Below are 18,410 nucleotides of genomic sequence, written 5' to 3' on the forward strand. Positions count from 1 at the left end.
TCTGACTGAGGTCTGCGGAGAGGCAGTGATTCAATGATTTGCATATACTGTAGAAAATAATTTCCAGTGATTGACTATACACAAGACTCCTAGTTAATTGAAGAATCTTAATCCCATGTATTACGGGGATGTAAAATGGGCAAACAAGTATTTCGAGACAATGAGGTCGCTTCATCAAGACCAATACATTGGGGCATATGTAAATGCCAGTACATAAACAATCCTTTAAAAAAATGCCATTTTGTGACTTTCATGTGTGCTGCACGAGCAGCACACATGACAGCGACAAAATGGCATTTTAGGATTGTTAATGTGCAGGAAGGGACACCTTTCTGCACTTAAACAATCCTCCCCTGCACGCAGACACCCTTGCACTCTGGTGCAAGGGTGCCTGCGTTGGCGCTAAGTTGCTACACTTAGCGCCATCGCAGGAGGAAATGCAAGACTGCACCACATTCTTATAAATAGGGGGCAGCCTTGCGTTTCAGATGTGGCGGAGACAGGCGTTAAGTCAGGAAGGCTAATGCCTCTCTCCGCCACTTCCTTGTACATATCCCCCATTGTCTTTAAATAATAGGAAATAACATACAAATTGCCACGTGTCATATTCAGAAAGTGACCACAACTAACAACAAAATAGAACAGTAATACAGAAATAGGAAAATAAAATGAAAATGAACAATACCTTCCAATGCAAGTATTCATATTGTATAAAATAAATATATATTAAAAAAATCTTTTTAATTCACTATATTGATAATTCGATAAAGTAGATCAGGAAGAGAATGTGCAAACGCAGACCAAAGCCGCCCATAGTACAAAGGAGAACACCCGTGGTGAAGTAAAATAGCTACATGCCTCTATCTCCCACCTACACGGGTGATAATGAACACATTTGAAATGTGTCTTAGTCCTATCATCAGTGCTCTGTAGGCCAGATATATTCCTTTTCCAGGACATTACTATTACTCTGTGCTAAGGGCCCTTCCGCTTTAATTAGAGAACACAAATTGTTCATCCTTACCTTCTTCCAGCAAGCCAAAAGCACAACACGCCTGTGGTCACCATCAGAATGAGTAACATGGGTATGGCAGGAATCAAGATGTAAGAAATATTCACAGCATTTTCTACTAAAAAATAAAGGAGAATATTTACAAAAGGAACATCGTGCTGCCTTTTGTTATTTTTAAGTCACTAATCTAATGGGGGTCTGAGTTACCAATGTACAACAGTTTCGAAAGCAGAGGCACAGGTTGTACAATGGGAAATTTGGCAATAATCCAGAAGGTCAAGAATAGGCACTTTCAGGGAAGGAAAGGGTAAAGCAGATAAAAGTCTCTCATCATTACAGTTAGGTCCCCACTGGTTTTGAGAATTAAGCGCTAATGCATTGTAGGTGGTACCAGGGCACAAGTCGTGGTGGATGCACTTGTAGGAGTCCCCTCAGTAGTTTTAGAGAGAATTGTTCCCCTTACTAGAGGTCAAGATGTGTCATGGCTGGTGGTCTCCCATTTATTTGTGAGAGAGGCCCAGTAAGTGGCTATCTTTGAATTATTACCCGTGAATTAATGCAACATTGCACACCATTAACCTTTCTATCGCCTAAAGAACTTCAAATGTGCAGTGCTATTGTGCTTTGAAGCTGGACAAATAAAACCAGCAGAAAGCAAACATGCACGAACATCAAGTTCAACTGTAAAAAAATACACCAAGCACATTTTATTTAATCCCTAAAAACAGTTTAAAATACAATGCCGAGTTCACAAAGTTGTTAAAAAATAGTGTTCCTTTCAGCCATTTCTGAGATCAGTTAAACACTTGAATATGGGAAATATTCATTTTATTTATGAAAAGTCAAACAAACCAAAACATGTTCTTTTCACATTTTTTGCCTGGTTATATTAATTTGCTTTTGTAAGATAGACCAATTCCACATTATAAGTGAGGAATATTAGATGGGCGTAGCATTACTTATTGTGACATCACTTCCTGTGAGGGCATTGTGAGTTACATATGCTAATTAGATAGCTACACCACTGCACAGTTCTTACAGCACTCATGAAAGTCACACTTCTTTTTAAAATCCTAACAGGTATTTAATTCTTATTATTACCATCTGCTCAATGTGCTGTTAGAACTTAATGACCTTTGTTATAAGCGTTAACTGTTGTTAATTGCCCAGCTCGGCAGAGGCGAGGGTTATTATAAAAGAAAAGTGCAATTTATAACTCTTAACCCCTGACATTATGTGATCATTAAGGCTGTTAGCACCCATTCTCCTAATGTCACTCAACACAGCAGAGACATTGCCAATTTCCCCTGTATGCCCATTCTTCACACTTTCACTGAATGTAAGTAAAGGCGAATAACAGCGGTGTGAACATGAACTTGAAAAGTCCTCTTTAGATCTTGTCTCCACTCAAACCTCTTTGTAGCAGGGATAAAAAGGCAGAATGATGAACATCTTCCTCTCCAGGATGATCACTGGTGGATTTGAGTCCCCGCTAAAATGGACATCTCCGCCATTTGACCTCAAGCGCCCACAGCCTTGGTATTTCATAGAAGGAGCCGCGAGGACCTCTCTGTAACATGAGCACTCTAGCAGAGAGCGCAGAGTCAAATGTGGGAGCTCCCTCATACACATGGGTGCATGGCTCAGTGCAGTGCTCATGTGCAGTCTTTTATAACTGAAGCATGTGCATGGTCAAGAAGGCCCTAGGTATGCGGGACAACAAACCATGTCTACCATACAGATGGTGGAAGGCATTTCACACCACCCCATTGGTGCACTTTTTGGAAGATTGATGGGGGGGGGGGGTCCAAGTAACCTGGATGGGAGCCCTGGAATCACGGCCCGGCACTCTTCCAAAATGGAGGCCATGAATGCGTGTACAGTGGCTAGAGACTGTGCTGGCAGTAAGCGCACATCCTTCTTTCACTATTTTGAAAGACAGTATTTTTGCCCCTGTCAGCACATATAAGCCTTTAGAGTTACCTTTAGCTTCCTTGACTGTTTCATCTGTGTCTTCTTTCAGGACATCTTCGGGGTTTCTGGGCCTCACTGGCACAGTGTCTACATCTGTAGAGGTATAGAAGGTATGCAGTGAGAGAAGAAGAGATTGGTGCAACAAGGATCTCAGTGGTTTATGCCACCATAGAGCTGAAAGTCAGCACAAAAATAGCACTGGGACAGAGAAACACATAAAGTGAAGGGTGATAAAAACTTGACAGAGGCCAAACTAGGCTGCCAGTTCAGTCCTGCCTTTTCCTTGAAGATCCTACGAGGTTTCCTGTCTTACCATGCCTTACTCAAAGTACCAAGGTTTTTAAAATTGATGCAATTCCCTTCAGAACTTCTACTGAGAGGATATTCCATACATTCACTGCAATGTCCATGAATAGAGATACCTTCCATGTTTACTCTTGAGCCCCCCCCTTCAATCTCGCGTGACCTCCAATTTTAGCAAGATCCTTAAATTAAAAATGCATGCGTTGCGTATTCCTTCTACAAAGGTGGAAGTGTCACGTTCTCACACACATTCCCCACCATATTATATTTACATTTTATGTGGGGAGGGGATGCGTATGTATAGATGCTTAGCTTATATCCTTGAGCATTCCTTCTTAGCACCGCTGATTTGAAACAGGCACTGTGTGCATTGCTAATCTCAGGACGTTATCTGGGGTTCATCAGCCCTTTAGGATATATGTGACCTCCAGATTTGGAGGTAGTTCTATAAATGTGATTTCCAGGACTGGACAGAGGATTCCAGGTGGTCTTCAGAGCTAGGTTCAATATTTCAGAAAGGAATGGAATGCAGCTCCTTAGCTTTGGCCTTGATAATTAGACACATTGTAAAGCTGGTATGTCTGGAAATGCACAAAATGCAACAGGGGCCGTATTACTCACACAGCACACTTTCCCTGGTTGCACCACGGCACACCTTTCAAAAGGTGCTCCTTGTGTAAACTTGGAAACGGTGCCCTAATATGGTGATGCACTGCTCTCAGGGCAGCACTAACCTGTGCTGCCCTAGGGGCAGCGTGTTCAGGTGAAATACCGAGCAGCTGTTTATAAGCTGCTCCATGTGTCACTGTGCAGGGATAGCCCACCTGCCCTTTAAAGAGGGGAGAGAGATCCACATGCAGGCAGGTGCAGTGAGTGACTGCGCACACCTGCTGGGGGGTCTCTAAGACCACATTTCCCCCCTCCTGAGGGCTGCCATCAGGGGGCGCACTGACAGTGACCGTCAGTGCACCTCCTGACTGCTTCTTTGCGCCTGTGTCCATAATACAGCACTGACACAGAGGCAAAGAGATTCCCTAATTTGTGTGGGGTCCTGTCCCCAAGCAAATTTGGGAACACCCTCTTACAATAGCGCTGGCACAACATGTGCACCAGAGCTATCAGAATTACAAAAGGGGCCACACAAGTGGCTGCGGCCCCTTCTATAATACCAAAGTACCCAGGGGTGCATAAAGTGGGCGCACACCTGTTGCACCCCCAGGGCACTTTGTGTAATATGGTGCCTGATCTGTTCCTCCAAATTCAACATACTTTCCTCCTCAGAACTGGACACCAGGACCCCAGTTGTGGTTTCTAGAAATGACCACAATTGTCCAAATGCCGTCTCTAGAACTAGAAACAACAGTCCAGAATATGGTATAGTGTACATGGGACAATGGATGCAAAGGTAAAGGTTCTGTGTCAAGAACTGGACTATTCCTCAGAATCTGACACAATAACTCACAGGAGATCCTCAGAACAGGATACAATTCTTCAGACGTGGCCTTCAGGCTTAAATAAATTACCTTAAATGATAACTTTATAATATTTACTAGTGAAACAGACACTTCCTCTTTCTGCTGTTTATATCTGTTTATCACTTCCACAACCCAAGGCCTATATAGATTATTTTGCGAAGTAGACATCCTCAGAAAAGCGACCCTAAGACCACTGCTATGACGGCATGCAGAGCCATCTTCAGCACCTACTGAAAACACAGCTTAGTGGAGCCTCACTGCTGCTTGTACTGGTTTGTTGTATGTCAGATTATCAATAACTAACATATATTTTATGCTTTTAATGGTTTAATTTTTTTCCCATTGGGTGTCGATTTCCTGTTATTCATTTCCATGGAGAGGTATTTTTGAAAACGATATTTAGGACACAATATTTTTGTCTAAAGATAAATAGGCCACAATATTCTGGTACAAAATCCTTTGGTCTGTAGCCATCCTCATGCATTAACATGTTGACTCATGCCACAGTATAGTTAATAAATGCAAGACACCTCAAGTCTTACTGATTGTCTCTAACTCTCTCTCTCTTAATACTACAACCTCACTTTTACTCAGTCTTGGCCACTCTGACTTCCTTGGAATCTCACAGTAGTAAAACAAAATTATTTTCTGTTAAAACTTCAATTTTTCATACAACCCCTTCAAATCTCACAGCAGTGGACCATTGGTTCACTAATTTCTAATGTACACCAGGCAGATTCTCTTACCATACCCTAACTATATACTCACCCCAGAAAGTAAAATGTAGTTTATTGCCAATTGCAGTACCTTTAGCATTGCTGACTGTGACATTTGGTTTTTCTCTGGCGGTTTCATCAGGGTTCTTTGGTTTTAAAGGTACTTCATCTAGGTGAGAATAAAAACAAAGCTGACTACTATCCTAACAAGCGCCACTACTTAAATAATGCAACACGTGAACAAACTTCAAAATATATGCATTTGGTCAGTATTTGTTTCTGAGTCATATATTGCAAAGATGTCTTAGTTCAGAAAGTCATGATTGACGCTTCAGTACCAATTGATCTGGATATTATTGAAACCATTTGTCCCAGAAAGTGAGTGTCCTCAAGGAAATATGTGTGTCATCAACTTCTGCTTTTAATTGTGTGGTGAAGGTCCTTCCAAAAGGGGATTCTGTGGGTTGTGACTTAGATGGTAGGAAATATGACTTTGTGATACATAGGATTCTGTAATCCCTGTGTAATTGCACAGATCTAATTTCTTTAAAATACATGAGACTCTGTAATCCCTTGATAAATGCCAGTATCTAGTTGCTTGTGACACACCAAGTTGCTGATTATAAAGAAAAGGTGTCATAACCTGACTATTATAGGGTTATTAAGGTTGAGAACTGGCAACACAATGCCTGTTGCCAGAGTCAGCAGCCAAGGTTAAAGGCAGGTCAGGTCACGGAGCATAATTATGGCAGCTGTATTAAGCAACAAAAGGAACTTGGGGAGAGGATTTGGCCTAATGGGTAGGGTGGTCAACCTCGAATCTGAGGAACTGGGTTCGAGTCTCGGCAATGACGCTGATCATCCTATGATTCTGGGCAAATCACTTAATCTAACCGTGCCTAACAAAAATGAATGCGTACTCATGTAATGCAACTGGTGCTACGTAAAGCACTCAGATACCCGATTTGGGTCAAGTTTGCGCTGTATAAAACTCTGTTAAATAAAAAAAAAATTCCTTTTCTTTCTTCTGCTCTATTTTAAGTGCTTACAATGACAAGCAGAGAGAATATGTTTATTTTTTGCACTCCTTAGATAGAGAAAATCTAGAATCTTTCTACATGTTTCTACACATTCGATCTACTGCTGCTTTTGTTTTTAAAAACTGATTTGTATTGAACTGTTACTAATATCTGTTTGCAACAAATGCCTAACAGGTTTTTGATGTGTTTTTACTTTTACACTAGAGGTTTTATTTTTATTCTTCATGTTTGCAAACATGATAACACTTTCGTATAAAAGAGCTACGCATCAATGTTTTAAGTGGATTGTGGGAAAGGTGATGCTGTGACCATGTATTATATAGGATAAAGTACCCCATGGTATACAAGATAAGGATTTTGCTAGTCACCTCAGAGTTCCATAATCTTATAAAGAAACTCAGCCTTTGGCCTTGTTCCTCTATATGGTTATGGAACTCTCAGTGACTTTCAATATCCTTATAATACACAGCAGGGTATACGTTATCCCTTATATATTTTACACCTTTATTGTCCAAATTCAAAATATAATCTCACAGGCTCTGTATAGCATTAAGTCCATGACGAGCCAGATTAACACATATTCATGCTTTAAAATAAATATTTCAAAATGCGTAAAGAAAATAGCATTGGCTGTCTCAGTCAGGCTAGGAGGCGAAGGAACTCTGTTTGAGTACCAACTTTCAACATGTCATACTTAATAAGGGCCGTTCGTTCGGCTTACAGTTCGGTGGCAGTGAAAAATCCTGAAGTATTTGGAGAGAAACTATAAAGCAGCAGAAGAGACCACTGGCTTATTTTCTCTCAGTACACTATCCCTAAGGTGAATAAAATGTACCTGTTGGAAACTACTCTGGATTAAGCATTTTTTCCACTACAACCAAATTCTTTATCACCTCCTTTGTCTTTCTTGCAAAAACATGGCAATCTTTGTCTCCAGCATACCAGGCTGTACCCCCAACAGTGTTACATTAAACATGGATGTGTTCTCTCCAAACCCTTTGTATTATGTTTCTGAAGATCAATGAGGTGTCCAGAGTGTTTTGAGTGTCTGTATTCATTCTACTATGTGAAGTTGATGCTCCCGTACTATTCAGAACTGTACCGAAACTTATAGAAATCTCCACGAAGCTTCAGCAAAATCAAAGTCCAGAAGTGAACTGTGCGCAATCCGAAATTATTCGACCATCAAAAAGGAGAATCGATACATAAAGCAAAAAATGTAAACTTGTAAAAACATTTGACTGGCTATATAGTTCTCCTCACTTATAATTTAGGTCTGCCGCGTAGATGAGACAATAAATAATACACAACCTATTTAATACACCTGCTTAGTGTTAAACCAATATTTCAGACATTCTTCTACAAAAGTTACAACCTGAGGATACCAGGAAAATACACAGTGGCAATAGAACAAATTGCATATTTTAAAAAGACCTAGGTATAGCCCTTTGTGTGGTAAATTAATTATGCTAAATTTCTCCTAAGATTCCGAATGAATAGTATTGCATTACTAGCCCCCTCATAAAGGATACAGATGTTGACTGAACTGATCATCATGATGCCACAAATCAATTCGCGATTAACATTTTTTGGATGCATCAACATGAAAATATGTGCATGACTGATGTAAATATATTCAAAATAAAAACTTGCTTGAAAATAGTGCTTCATACCACATTTTTGGTGTTTCGACACATCTTAAATAAGAGGTGTTATTGAAAGCCAATTTAATGAATGATGGAAGGCGACTTAGATTTGTTGAAATTTTAACTTGTGACCCGTAAATTACAACTGAATTTCAACAGTTAGCCTTAACTTTTTAGACGATTTCGATATCTAGACATGGATTCTATTTGGTTTGTGGTTAGATGAATAATTGTAAGAGAAATGTATAGAGCATACTTGGAAAGTAGAGAACTTCTAAATGTATCTACATTGGTGAAAAGAAAATGGAATGCAATGGAAGTAAACCCATGCATATGAGCAGGCTGGAGGCACATTGACAGTTAATGGTACTTATTTTAAAAAAACTCTCTTTCTAGAACAAATGTGCTCTCCTGGATGATGATGATGCCTTCAATGATTTATTTTAGATAAACTCTTCAAATGAGCCCACCAATACAGTTGTGTGCACCCTGAATAGCACAAGGCAGAATACATTGTGAATTTGTTTGCGCTGCTACTTAAAGATGATTTCCACTGTGCCTCCTCAATACGCTTGATAACTGTCTTAGAATTATGAAATATTCTAAAATTAATCAATCAATTACCAAGGGAGTATTTGCATATGAAGTTGTTCTTCATGTTGCACCGGTCATCGTTCCACTGGAACATATATGGTCCACCTACTCCCTCATTCGCAGAAGGCTGATGGTACATGACAACACACACTTCACTCCCACAGGAGGGCTCATCAACATACCAGTTCCTGTGAGAAACGAAAGAAAATGGAACATGATTAATATAAAAATTTCCCTAGGTCAATATCTTGAAGCTCCCTTTCTGTTGACCCGTATTTTTTTTATTCCTTTGTTTCATTTCCCTTTAGAGTTTGAAATTCCTAACCCTTCCATCCATCTCGCCAGCATATTGTTTGCAATAGCCTTCTCACATGAAAAGTGGTGGCATCATGAATCATATTGTAGTTGTTTCACACCGTACGATCCTCGTATTACTCTGAGGAGCCGGGCTCCTACGGTCACTGTTTGCCTCAAAGATGTCCTTCAGGAAGTCCCAGTGTTCCAAAATGGCAGCACACGACCGGAAGTTTGACACGGGCTGAAAGTGCATTTTAAAATCCCTAGAACTTAACAAAGATATGTATGTCCATTCACAAGTCTCATCCTTCACAAAAAAAAAAAAGCTTGGGGTTCCTCTCAAAACCTTCTCTTACCTCCCCATAGCAGGTTTATCTTCTCACCTGGAACATAGCATGATTTTGTTAATCGCCATAGACATGGGAAAATAGGTGTCTAATTCATGTTCCAGAGTATATTTGCCACATTTCTGATTGACTAGTCATTAATTTACAGAGAAAATAAATTAACCAACCGACAAATATTACCTCTGAACAGAAAAATAATTAAATAAATTTTTAAACAATCAATTTGGTGTATACTACATATCTAACCAGATGTGGTGGCTCACTGTCAAAGGGAGCATGCAACAGGCCATAAGGCTTGAAGATACTTTGGAAAAAGTATAGCAAATAAATAATACATTTATGTGAATAATGAAATAGAAATTACTTGCACGCCATCACGTCACCCATAGATGTTCTTGGGTCTGAGTGTTGGCTATCTCATGGTGTAAGGAACATCCAATCATGCAAGGAAGGTATTTTGGAACACATATATAATAAATGAATCCTATTTTAAAGCATTATTTTGAACAATTAACCAAAAATTGGAGTACACTACAAATCAAATTTGAAACATATAATAAATAGATGATATATTAAATAATTAAATTAAACAGGTAAAAATAAATTGGAGTATAATACAAATCCTAACCTGTAGATGCTTTTGTCCACTGGCTGTTCAAGTGAGTATTGGACATGTAATCGTTATAGAAATGTTTTAAAATTTTGTGGGTAGTTGGACAACTTAAAAGTGAAGTTGGAATAATTTTCCCAAAAAGGAGACCAGTGACGTGGCCAGTGGCGGCCGGCACAGGTAAGAGTAGTGAGGAGGGGGGTGGGGCGAGGGTTTCGGAAGTCGACATATGACGGGATAAGTTGAATTAAATGTCAAGGAACTTTTTTTATCAATTTATTTCTGCATCATAAAACCCACCTTAATCCTCATGAATGTAATATTCACTTTTGCTTTACTCAAGTAGCTTCTTTCTGTGATTCCTGGAACAGGTTCTGTGCTGTAAATATCCTTTAACTGCCCAGGCATGAAAAACAACTGTAAAAGTATATTAGTGCTGGCCCAATCCATCACCCAATCCATCACTTCATTAAAATGGTTCTGTATGTCACATTCCCCGGATATTAACCTACTGTATGTATATTCTAGGGGGTAATCAGGACCAGTGCAGGTGCTATTGCTGCCAGTCGCAAAGTGAGCATTTGATCCTCTTAGCATCCATTGACGAGGGCCATTATTTGCTGTTTTTAGGATCGGGCAGGGACCCGTTGCTCTCTGTGTCATATGTCACAAAGCATACTTTAGGAAGTCTTATGGCCTGTTGCTCTACTGTACTTTTTAAACACTACCAAAATGAAATAGATACAATACAGAGCTCCCCTGAAATGCTCAGCTAGATAAGAATATCATCAGTTGTCCTGAGGTTCACCTTATAGTAGTTTCCTCGTTGCCAATGGGATCCAATGATGTCTTTTAGAGTGATGCTTATTTGTATCTTGGGACGACAGCTTTGCATTTTAGGGTCTGGTCTAATGTACTTGTACATGCTAAAGGAATTAAAAAGAAAACCCACTATATGAAAGTTTATTGCTCACATAAGAGGGCCTTACCTGGGCGAAACTCTAATATATGGTTGGAAATTTCCCCATCTTGAGTCACACATATTTTATTTTATTTTTATTTTTGTGTTTTATAGAGCGAGAACTTGACCCGTTAGGGTGTCAGAGCGCTTTACAGGAAAACAAAGCATTGCATAGACAGGCTTACATATATAGGATCAGAACACATTTCTGCCTCCAGATTGAGTTTACTACTGTCAACAATCTGCTAGTTTCTCTATTGGTTTAAAACGTTGATGAAAGAAGGCTTTGAACACATACATATGAGGTCATTCAAAAATGTTTTGAGTTTCCCTTCTCATCCTAGAACAGTACTTACTGAAATTTTTAGAACCACGGCCCAATGTTTAGAAAGACCAACCTTTGAGACCTACCTAGTAGTGGGCACTTTTGAATTGTAATAGTAGATATGCTTTCAAAATGCTGTGAATCACCAAAATAACATACTCTTAAAAAACTCTTGTGCTCCTCTCTAGCAGCAATTGTTTTTAAATGTCACAACCTTGACCATACTCTTCCACATGTCTTTGTCAGACTGTGACCGATATATTGATCTACCCATAAAAGTGGCAGCTGGTAAACTACACTGGACCTGGAACACTTTTCAGAGAGGTATGTTGGCCTGTGGTCTCTGTTCACTAAAATCACAAGGCTTCTGAAACATCTTGGTTTTGATACCAGTGATTTTAGCAAATTTGAAAAACCTCTTCTGCAGCAGAGTATAAGTGTAATGCCTCATATCAATTTCTGCGTTAAAACAAGGCCCATCTGTGCATTTCGGACTTCATATATGTTGCATATGGTTGGATTCATTTTATATTCATTTTATTTTAACAACAGGAGATTAAGTGATTTGCCTAGAGCCAATCGCGGGATTCAAACTTGGTTCCCAAGGTCCAAAGTCAGCAGTACTGGCCGTTAGGTCACATACATATATTTCAACTTACGTGTGAAAGTCATTCACAAGAGGGGTGCTTGTGTATAATCACGCATAGTGAGCACATTACCTGTTGAAATTGCTTAACAAAGTAAAAAAACAACATCAATAATTACTGAAAGGTTCACCCAGAGTCTTGCTTGTGAATACTTGCAAGGGCTTGTATTAAAACTGGGTTTAGGAATATAGTTCAGCACCTTTGCACCTGTGGTGCTGGGAAAATGTCAGAGTGGGGTGTACTGACATCAATGTTTCGTCATTGACGTCATAAGGACTGTGAAAAATACTAACTTCACACACAGTGTGGCAAATGTTTTCAGCATGAGAGTGGTAAGGATGTAGTATGTAACTGGTGATACATTTTGGAGCACACTGTTACAAATATTTTACTAAAGCATTGTGCGGTATTGGACTGTTATTTACAGACGGCACATTTTCTATTGACATGGCCACTAAATTTGCACAGACATCAGTTTTACTGACAAAACTGTATAGCACACAAGTGATATGTGGACTCAGGTTTCAGTGAATATTTATCATTGGCACATCACCAAGTAATAGTATTTTGATCATCCTATGAAAATCTTTATTAACATGACTCTTCAGAATTACAAACAGATGTGCTTAATTTTTTATTTTATAACTGCTGATTGTAGGAGAGTAGGGTCTGCTATCCTATGGTCACCCCAAATTTTTGCTTTTTGCTTCACTGGTTTTTGACATACTGAGGCTGTGGGCCTGCTAATCAGACCCACAGCCTGCTGTTCTCTCTACTAAATTGACACTGTGCACTTTAGGTGCATAACCCATTGGAGTTGGATCACCCTGTCAGCCCCTGTACCAGTGTACACTAGGTACCCAGGGCATTGGTGTATCTAAGGCCTACCAGGGGCTGAAGCATGTATTGTGCCACCCCTGGCCTGGCCTAACGATTTGACCCAACTGGCTGATCACTCAGCTGGGGTAAGTTGGTGTAACCACCTCTTACTTAGGTGTAGTATACCTATACCTAACCTTAAATGGGACACATGTTAACCTATAAGTCACTCCTATGGCAGGCCTTAACAATCCTGAAGGCAGAGTGCTTGGTTCCATGTGAGATGGTGCTCTGGCATGAGCTGAGCCTGTCTGCAGTGGTCGGAACAACCTCCTTCTACCGTTTCCAGATTTCGCCATACCATATACTCTTAAGTGCATTATGAACCTCGCGGTTAAATGCTATCTTTGGTTTGGCTTTATCAAAACATGTCGAGTAAGGTGTCATACGAATTGGAATACTAACCCCTCGCCAATTCTGGCGACGGGGTTAGCATTCCACCCTCTAGAGGGACACGACATGTACAGTACCGGAAACCCGGGTAAAATCAGACAAAGCCTCAGCTCCACAAAATGGACGCTGCCACCACAGACACAAGTCTGCCCTCCTGCTGCTGGGAGTCCTTCCAGCTTGGGAGACGTGGACAAAGGGTTTCCTGCCAGGGGAGGTGCGTGCACCACCCCAGACAGGATTTTGTGTATTGGTCAGGTAGGGCTTGAATGGAATCAGACATGCCTGAGGCTCACAAGGAGCCTCGGTGCACATGCCAGTTCAAACCGGTCCTGGGGCACACCAGCCCCGGACCTGGAGCGAGCTGGACAAAGGATTGGGGGTGTAACCACCCCCCTTCCTGGTCCCACCCTGTCAAGAATTCCTGTCATGCGAGGGGAGGAAAACGGTAACCAGCGAAAACGGACTACATCTCCCAGGATGCTTAGCGGTTGAGAGGTTATGTAAACAGGAGAGCTGTTACATAACTCAAGGAAAACACGCCCTTATGTAAAACAGGAGAGCTGTTACATAACTCAAGGAAAACACGCCCTTATGTAAACAGGAGAGCTGTTACATAACTCAAGGAAAACACGCCCTTATGTAAACAGGAGAGCTGTTACATAACTCAAGGAAAACACGCCCTTATGTAAACAGGAGAGCTGTTACATAACTCAAGGAAAACAACGCCCTATAAAGGGAGGAACCGGGAGGTACAACGCTGTCGGATATTGTGTTTACAACCGACGTACCTGCTTAGTGAAGAGCAGTGTTCCGGAGTGGTGCTCCTGTAAGGCAAGAACGGAGGTAGGTCGAGTCGTTACTCCCTGGGCCGTGTCTTGCCCCATCGTCACCTGTGAAGGACCCGGAAGCTCTACCAGATAACCATTGAGCTTCGCTTTTTGACTCGGCTGAGTCAAAGCGCAGTGGCGCTTTTGCTGGTTGGAGTCGTAACTCCCAGCCCGACCAGAGATACAGGGACTGCCAGCTGTAACGCACACCAGGAGGTGTTTGCCGCGTTACAGACTCGGAAGTCCACAGGATCGATCGAGCGGCTGCTCTCGGTTCAGTCTTCTTTGCTTGTGATTGGGGTATCGGTGACGCATCACCAGGAGGTGACTCCGCGTCCCGGTGCAGTCTGAGGAAGAGGTTGAGCGGCTGCTCCCTTCAGGTAGAGACCCCGGCTGGGTGTTTCACTGAATCCTCGATTCTCCCCAACACTCTTCGTGCCCCTCACAGCCTACCGATTGGCATTGTCGGCCATTTCATTTCTGCCCCCGGGATCGGCGTATATGCAGAGGACGGTTAGGACCATCCGTGCTGTGGGCTGGTAACGTACTTAGCCTGGAGGATTCCAGTGACTATAACCTTTGTTTATTCCTTGTATTATTTTTGCCTTCATTAAAATAACTAAACCTTCACAAGTGGTTGCGTTCTCATTATCGTGTCTGTTAAACGATCCTGAGACGTTCAGGGCGTTACAAAATATCCGACCTTAATAACACTAACTGTCTCCCGGTCGATAACAGACATGGCAACACTTGATGATGTGCTGGCTGCTTTAGCGACCGTGCAAATTGAATTGGCTGCCTCCAGGCAAGAAACAGCCGATGTAAAAGCCAGACTGGATGCTATCCAATTGGACCCGCTCACGCCCAGCACCTCCCTCACGAACCAGACCCCTGCGGTAGTAGTGGAAATGCCGGTAGCCGTCCCCTTGGCAACACCAGAGAGGTACAGTGGGGATCCTAACACAGTGCAGGTATTCCTCACACAAGTGGCGCTACATCTATCGTGCAAACCAAGGGCGTTCCCCACGAGTCAGGCTCGTGTGGCTTTCCTTATATCCTATTTGGCTGGAAACGCGGCACAATGGGCCGTACCTCTGGTGAGCAGGGACGACCCCATCTTATGTGATTGGGGTGCTTTTCGCGAGGAATTCCTGAAGGTCTTCGACAGAAGGGCTGACTCGTACACGGCGGACCGTGAAATGCTTGAGTTGAGACAGGGATCCAACGACCTGGTGCAGTATCTCAACGCGTTCCGAAGGCTGGTTGCGGAAACCAAGTGGCCTGTTGCTAAACAGACGGCGCTCTTCCATCACGGGCTGTGCGATGAGCTCAAGGACGCCGTGGCTCATATTGACCCACAACCCAAGACATGTGAGGGCCTTATCAACCTGGTATTACGGCTGGAACATAGGCTAAGTGAAAGAAAGGGGGATCATGGGAGAAAAGGAAAATCCCTTCCATCCTATGTGACAGTGGGAAGTCCTGAAACTTCCACCGCATCCAAGGGAGAACCCATGGACATCGGCGCAATACGAGCGAGCCTCACAGCCACGGAGAAAGAGTCACGCCGTAAACAAGGATTGTGCCTATATTGTGGCAAAAAAGGCCACTACGTACGTGAATGCCCTGCCAAACCGAAGACGTCACGTTATCGGGCCAACCGGTCGGTAACAGCCGTGGTGGACGTACCGGCGGAAAACTAGAGGACTCCCAGACCAAAGAAGGGGCATCTCGGAGTCACTCATCCATCCCTTCACTTTCCAACTCGGTCACTAAGGGACAACGACACCTGTTTCTCACGGTGCACGTGGGAGTGCATGACCAGTGGATACCCGTTGTGGCCATGGTGGATTCAGGGGCCACTGGCATGTTTATGGACCACAACGAGGCATGCAGGCTAGGGCTAGTGCTTCTTCCCAAAGCTGTACCCGAAGACGTCTATGCTGTAGACGGAAGGCGATTGGTGACGGGGCCCATCGGGCAGCACACGGGGGTCCTTCCGATGAGATGTGGGAGGAACCATTTGGAACAAATCGATTTTAACATCATCCGAGCGCCCCAATATGGCGTCATATTGGGATTGCCGTGGCTACAGAAACACAACCCCTCTGTGGATTGGCCAACACATCGCATCGAACTGACGTCACCGTATTGCATCCTGCATTGTGGAATAGGAACGGAATCCCTTGACGCAGATGAGAGCGGGAGTCAGACGGTGGCTACAGCGGCAGAAAAAGATGTGGCTCTCCCCCAGGCTTATCACAGTTTTGAGGATGTATTTGATGAGGTGAAGGCGGAAGTGCTACCACCACATAGACAGTTTGACTGCCAGATCGACCTGGTGCCAGGGGCCAGCGTTCCCAGCGGCAGGCTGTATGCCCTGACGGAGCCTGAAAACGTGCATCTCCGGGGGTACCTGGATAAACTCCTCAAGCTAGGATTCATCCGCCCGTCCAAGTCTCCGGCCGCCTCGCCACTCTTCTTCATCCCGAAGGCTAATGGGGAGCTGAGAGCCTGTGTGGACTTTAGGGCATTGAATGCGATAACCGTAAAGAATCGGTACCCCTTGCCTCTCATCAGTGTACTCCTGGAACAGGTCAAGAAAGCTCGTATCTACACCAAGTTGGATTTGAAAGGGGCATACCATCTGGTGCGCATGAGGGACGGAGACAAGTGGAAGACCGCCTTTAAGACCAGGTTCGGCCTTTTTGAGTACCTCGTCATGCCGTTCGGTCTGTGCAACGCCCCGGCAGCCTTTCAGTACTTTTTGAATGAGGTATTCAGAGAGGAGTTGGATATCTACGTGGTCGTATATATCGACGACATCCTCATCTATTCTTCCAGTGTGGAGGAGCACGTACACCACGTCAAAGCTGTGCTCCAAAAGCTGAGGGAAAACATGCTGTTTTGTAAACTCAGCAAGTGTGACTTCCACGTCACATCCGTGGAATTCCTCGGAGTGATGCTGAGTCCAGAGGGACAGGAGATGGCAGAACGAAAGATCAAGGCGGTGAAAGAATGGCCGGTGCCCCAAAGCGTGAAGGACGTCCAAAGTTTCATTGGCTTCGCCAACTTTTACAGGCGGTTTATAGATGGATTTTCAGGATTGGTGGCCCCAATCACACAGCTACTGAGGAAGTCCAAGGAGTTTGTCTGGTCCCCTGAAGCGAACAAAGCCTTTGAGGCCCTGAAAAGCGCCTTTGGTAAGGCACCGGTGTTGGCTCACCCCGATCCGGATCTCCCCTACGTGGTGGAAGCGGACGCATCGGATGTGGCGCTGGGGGCTATCTTGTTCCAACGCAACCACGACACAGGGGTGCTTCATCCCGTTGCGTACATGTCCTGCAAACTCAACGACGCCGAACGCAACTACCATATTGCGGAGAAGGAGCTTCTCGCAATCAAGGACGCCTTCACCGAATGGAGGCATTGGTTGATGGGGGCAAGACATGTGGTATCGGTGTACACGGACCATCGGAACCTACAGTTCATGACGGCCACAAGACACCTTTCTCCCAGACAGCTGCGGTGGATGATCTTCTTTGCGGGGTTCAACTTCCGCATCACATATCGGCCGGGGACGGAAAACCGGAAGGCGGACGCCCTGTCCCGTCAATCTGCAGTTAAGGAACCATTGCCTGCGACCGAGCATTCCATCATTTCCCCGAGGATGGTATTGGGGGTTATCCAACCGGATACTTTCCTGAGGGGAATAAAGAGAGGGATCAGGTCATTCGCATGGCGGAGGTGGCTCCTCAGTCACAGAGAATGGCAGCTGAAGGACGGGATACCCCTGAAGGGCAGGTGCCTATTGATACCCACGCCTAGGCTAAGGAAACAAGCATTCATCTGGTGCCATGACTCTCCATGCGCAGGTCATTTGGGCTTTGAAAAAACGGTGGCTAGCATGGGACGGCATTTCTGGTGGCCAACCATGAGAGTGGATGTCAGGAGGTGGGGACAGGAGTGTCCTACGTGTGCTACCATGAAGGCCGACCATGGCCGAACCCAAGGGCTCTTACATCCACTTCCGACCCCGGATAGACCATGGGATAGCATATCACTGGACTTCGTGGTGGGCCTACCGGTAGACCAGGGGATGACGGCAATACTGGTGGTGGTGGATTACTTGACGAAAATGGGGCACTTCATCCCCTGCAAGAGAGTCCCTACGGCCGGGGAATTGGCGTCACTACTCCTAAAGAATGTGGTACGACTGCATGGATTACCTGGGGTGATCGTGTCGGACCGGGGGTCGCAGTTTACTGCGCAATTCTGGAAGACTTGGTGCACTGCGCTGCATGTTAAGACCGCCCTGTCCACCAGCTACCACCCTCAAACGGACGGCCAAACCGAGCGCCTGA

At 43.7% G+C, this 18,410-nt stretch overlaps 1 protein-coding gene across 3 annotated transcripts in view; it reads right to left on the reverse strand.

The window, feature by feature from the left end:
- Positions 1–18,410, reverse strand: part of LAYN (layilin) — an 88,379-nt gene that overhangs the window by 13,989 nt on the left and 55,980 nt on the right. For 2 of the 3 annotated variants that reach the window (XM_085645809.1, XM_085645807.1), the window contains 4 exons: positions 8,791–8,948; positions 5,572–5,649; positions 2,996–3,079; positions 1,025–1,130 (listed from right to left, as the gene is read on the reverse strand). In XM_085645809.1, the coding sequence (XP_085501935.1) occupies positions 1,025–1,130; positions 2,996–3,079; positions 5,572–5,649; positions 8,791–8,948 (426 nt within the window). The remainder of the gene's footprint in view (positions 1–1,024; positions 1,131–2,995; positions 3,080–5,571; positions 5,650–8,790; positions 8,949–18,410) is intronic. The other variant, XM_085645808.1, reaches the window with a different exon arrangement.

The sequence above is a fragment of the Triturus cristatus genome, chromosome 3_1 (assembly GCF_964204655.1).
Source record: "Triturus cristatus chromosome 3_1, aTriCri1.1, whole genome shotgun sequence".
Taxonomy (NCBI): Eukaryota; Metazoa; Chordata; class Amphibia; order Caudata; family Salamandridae; genus Triturus; species Triturus cristatus.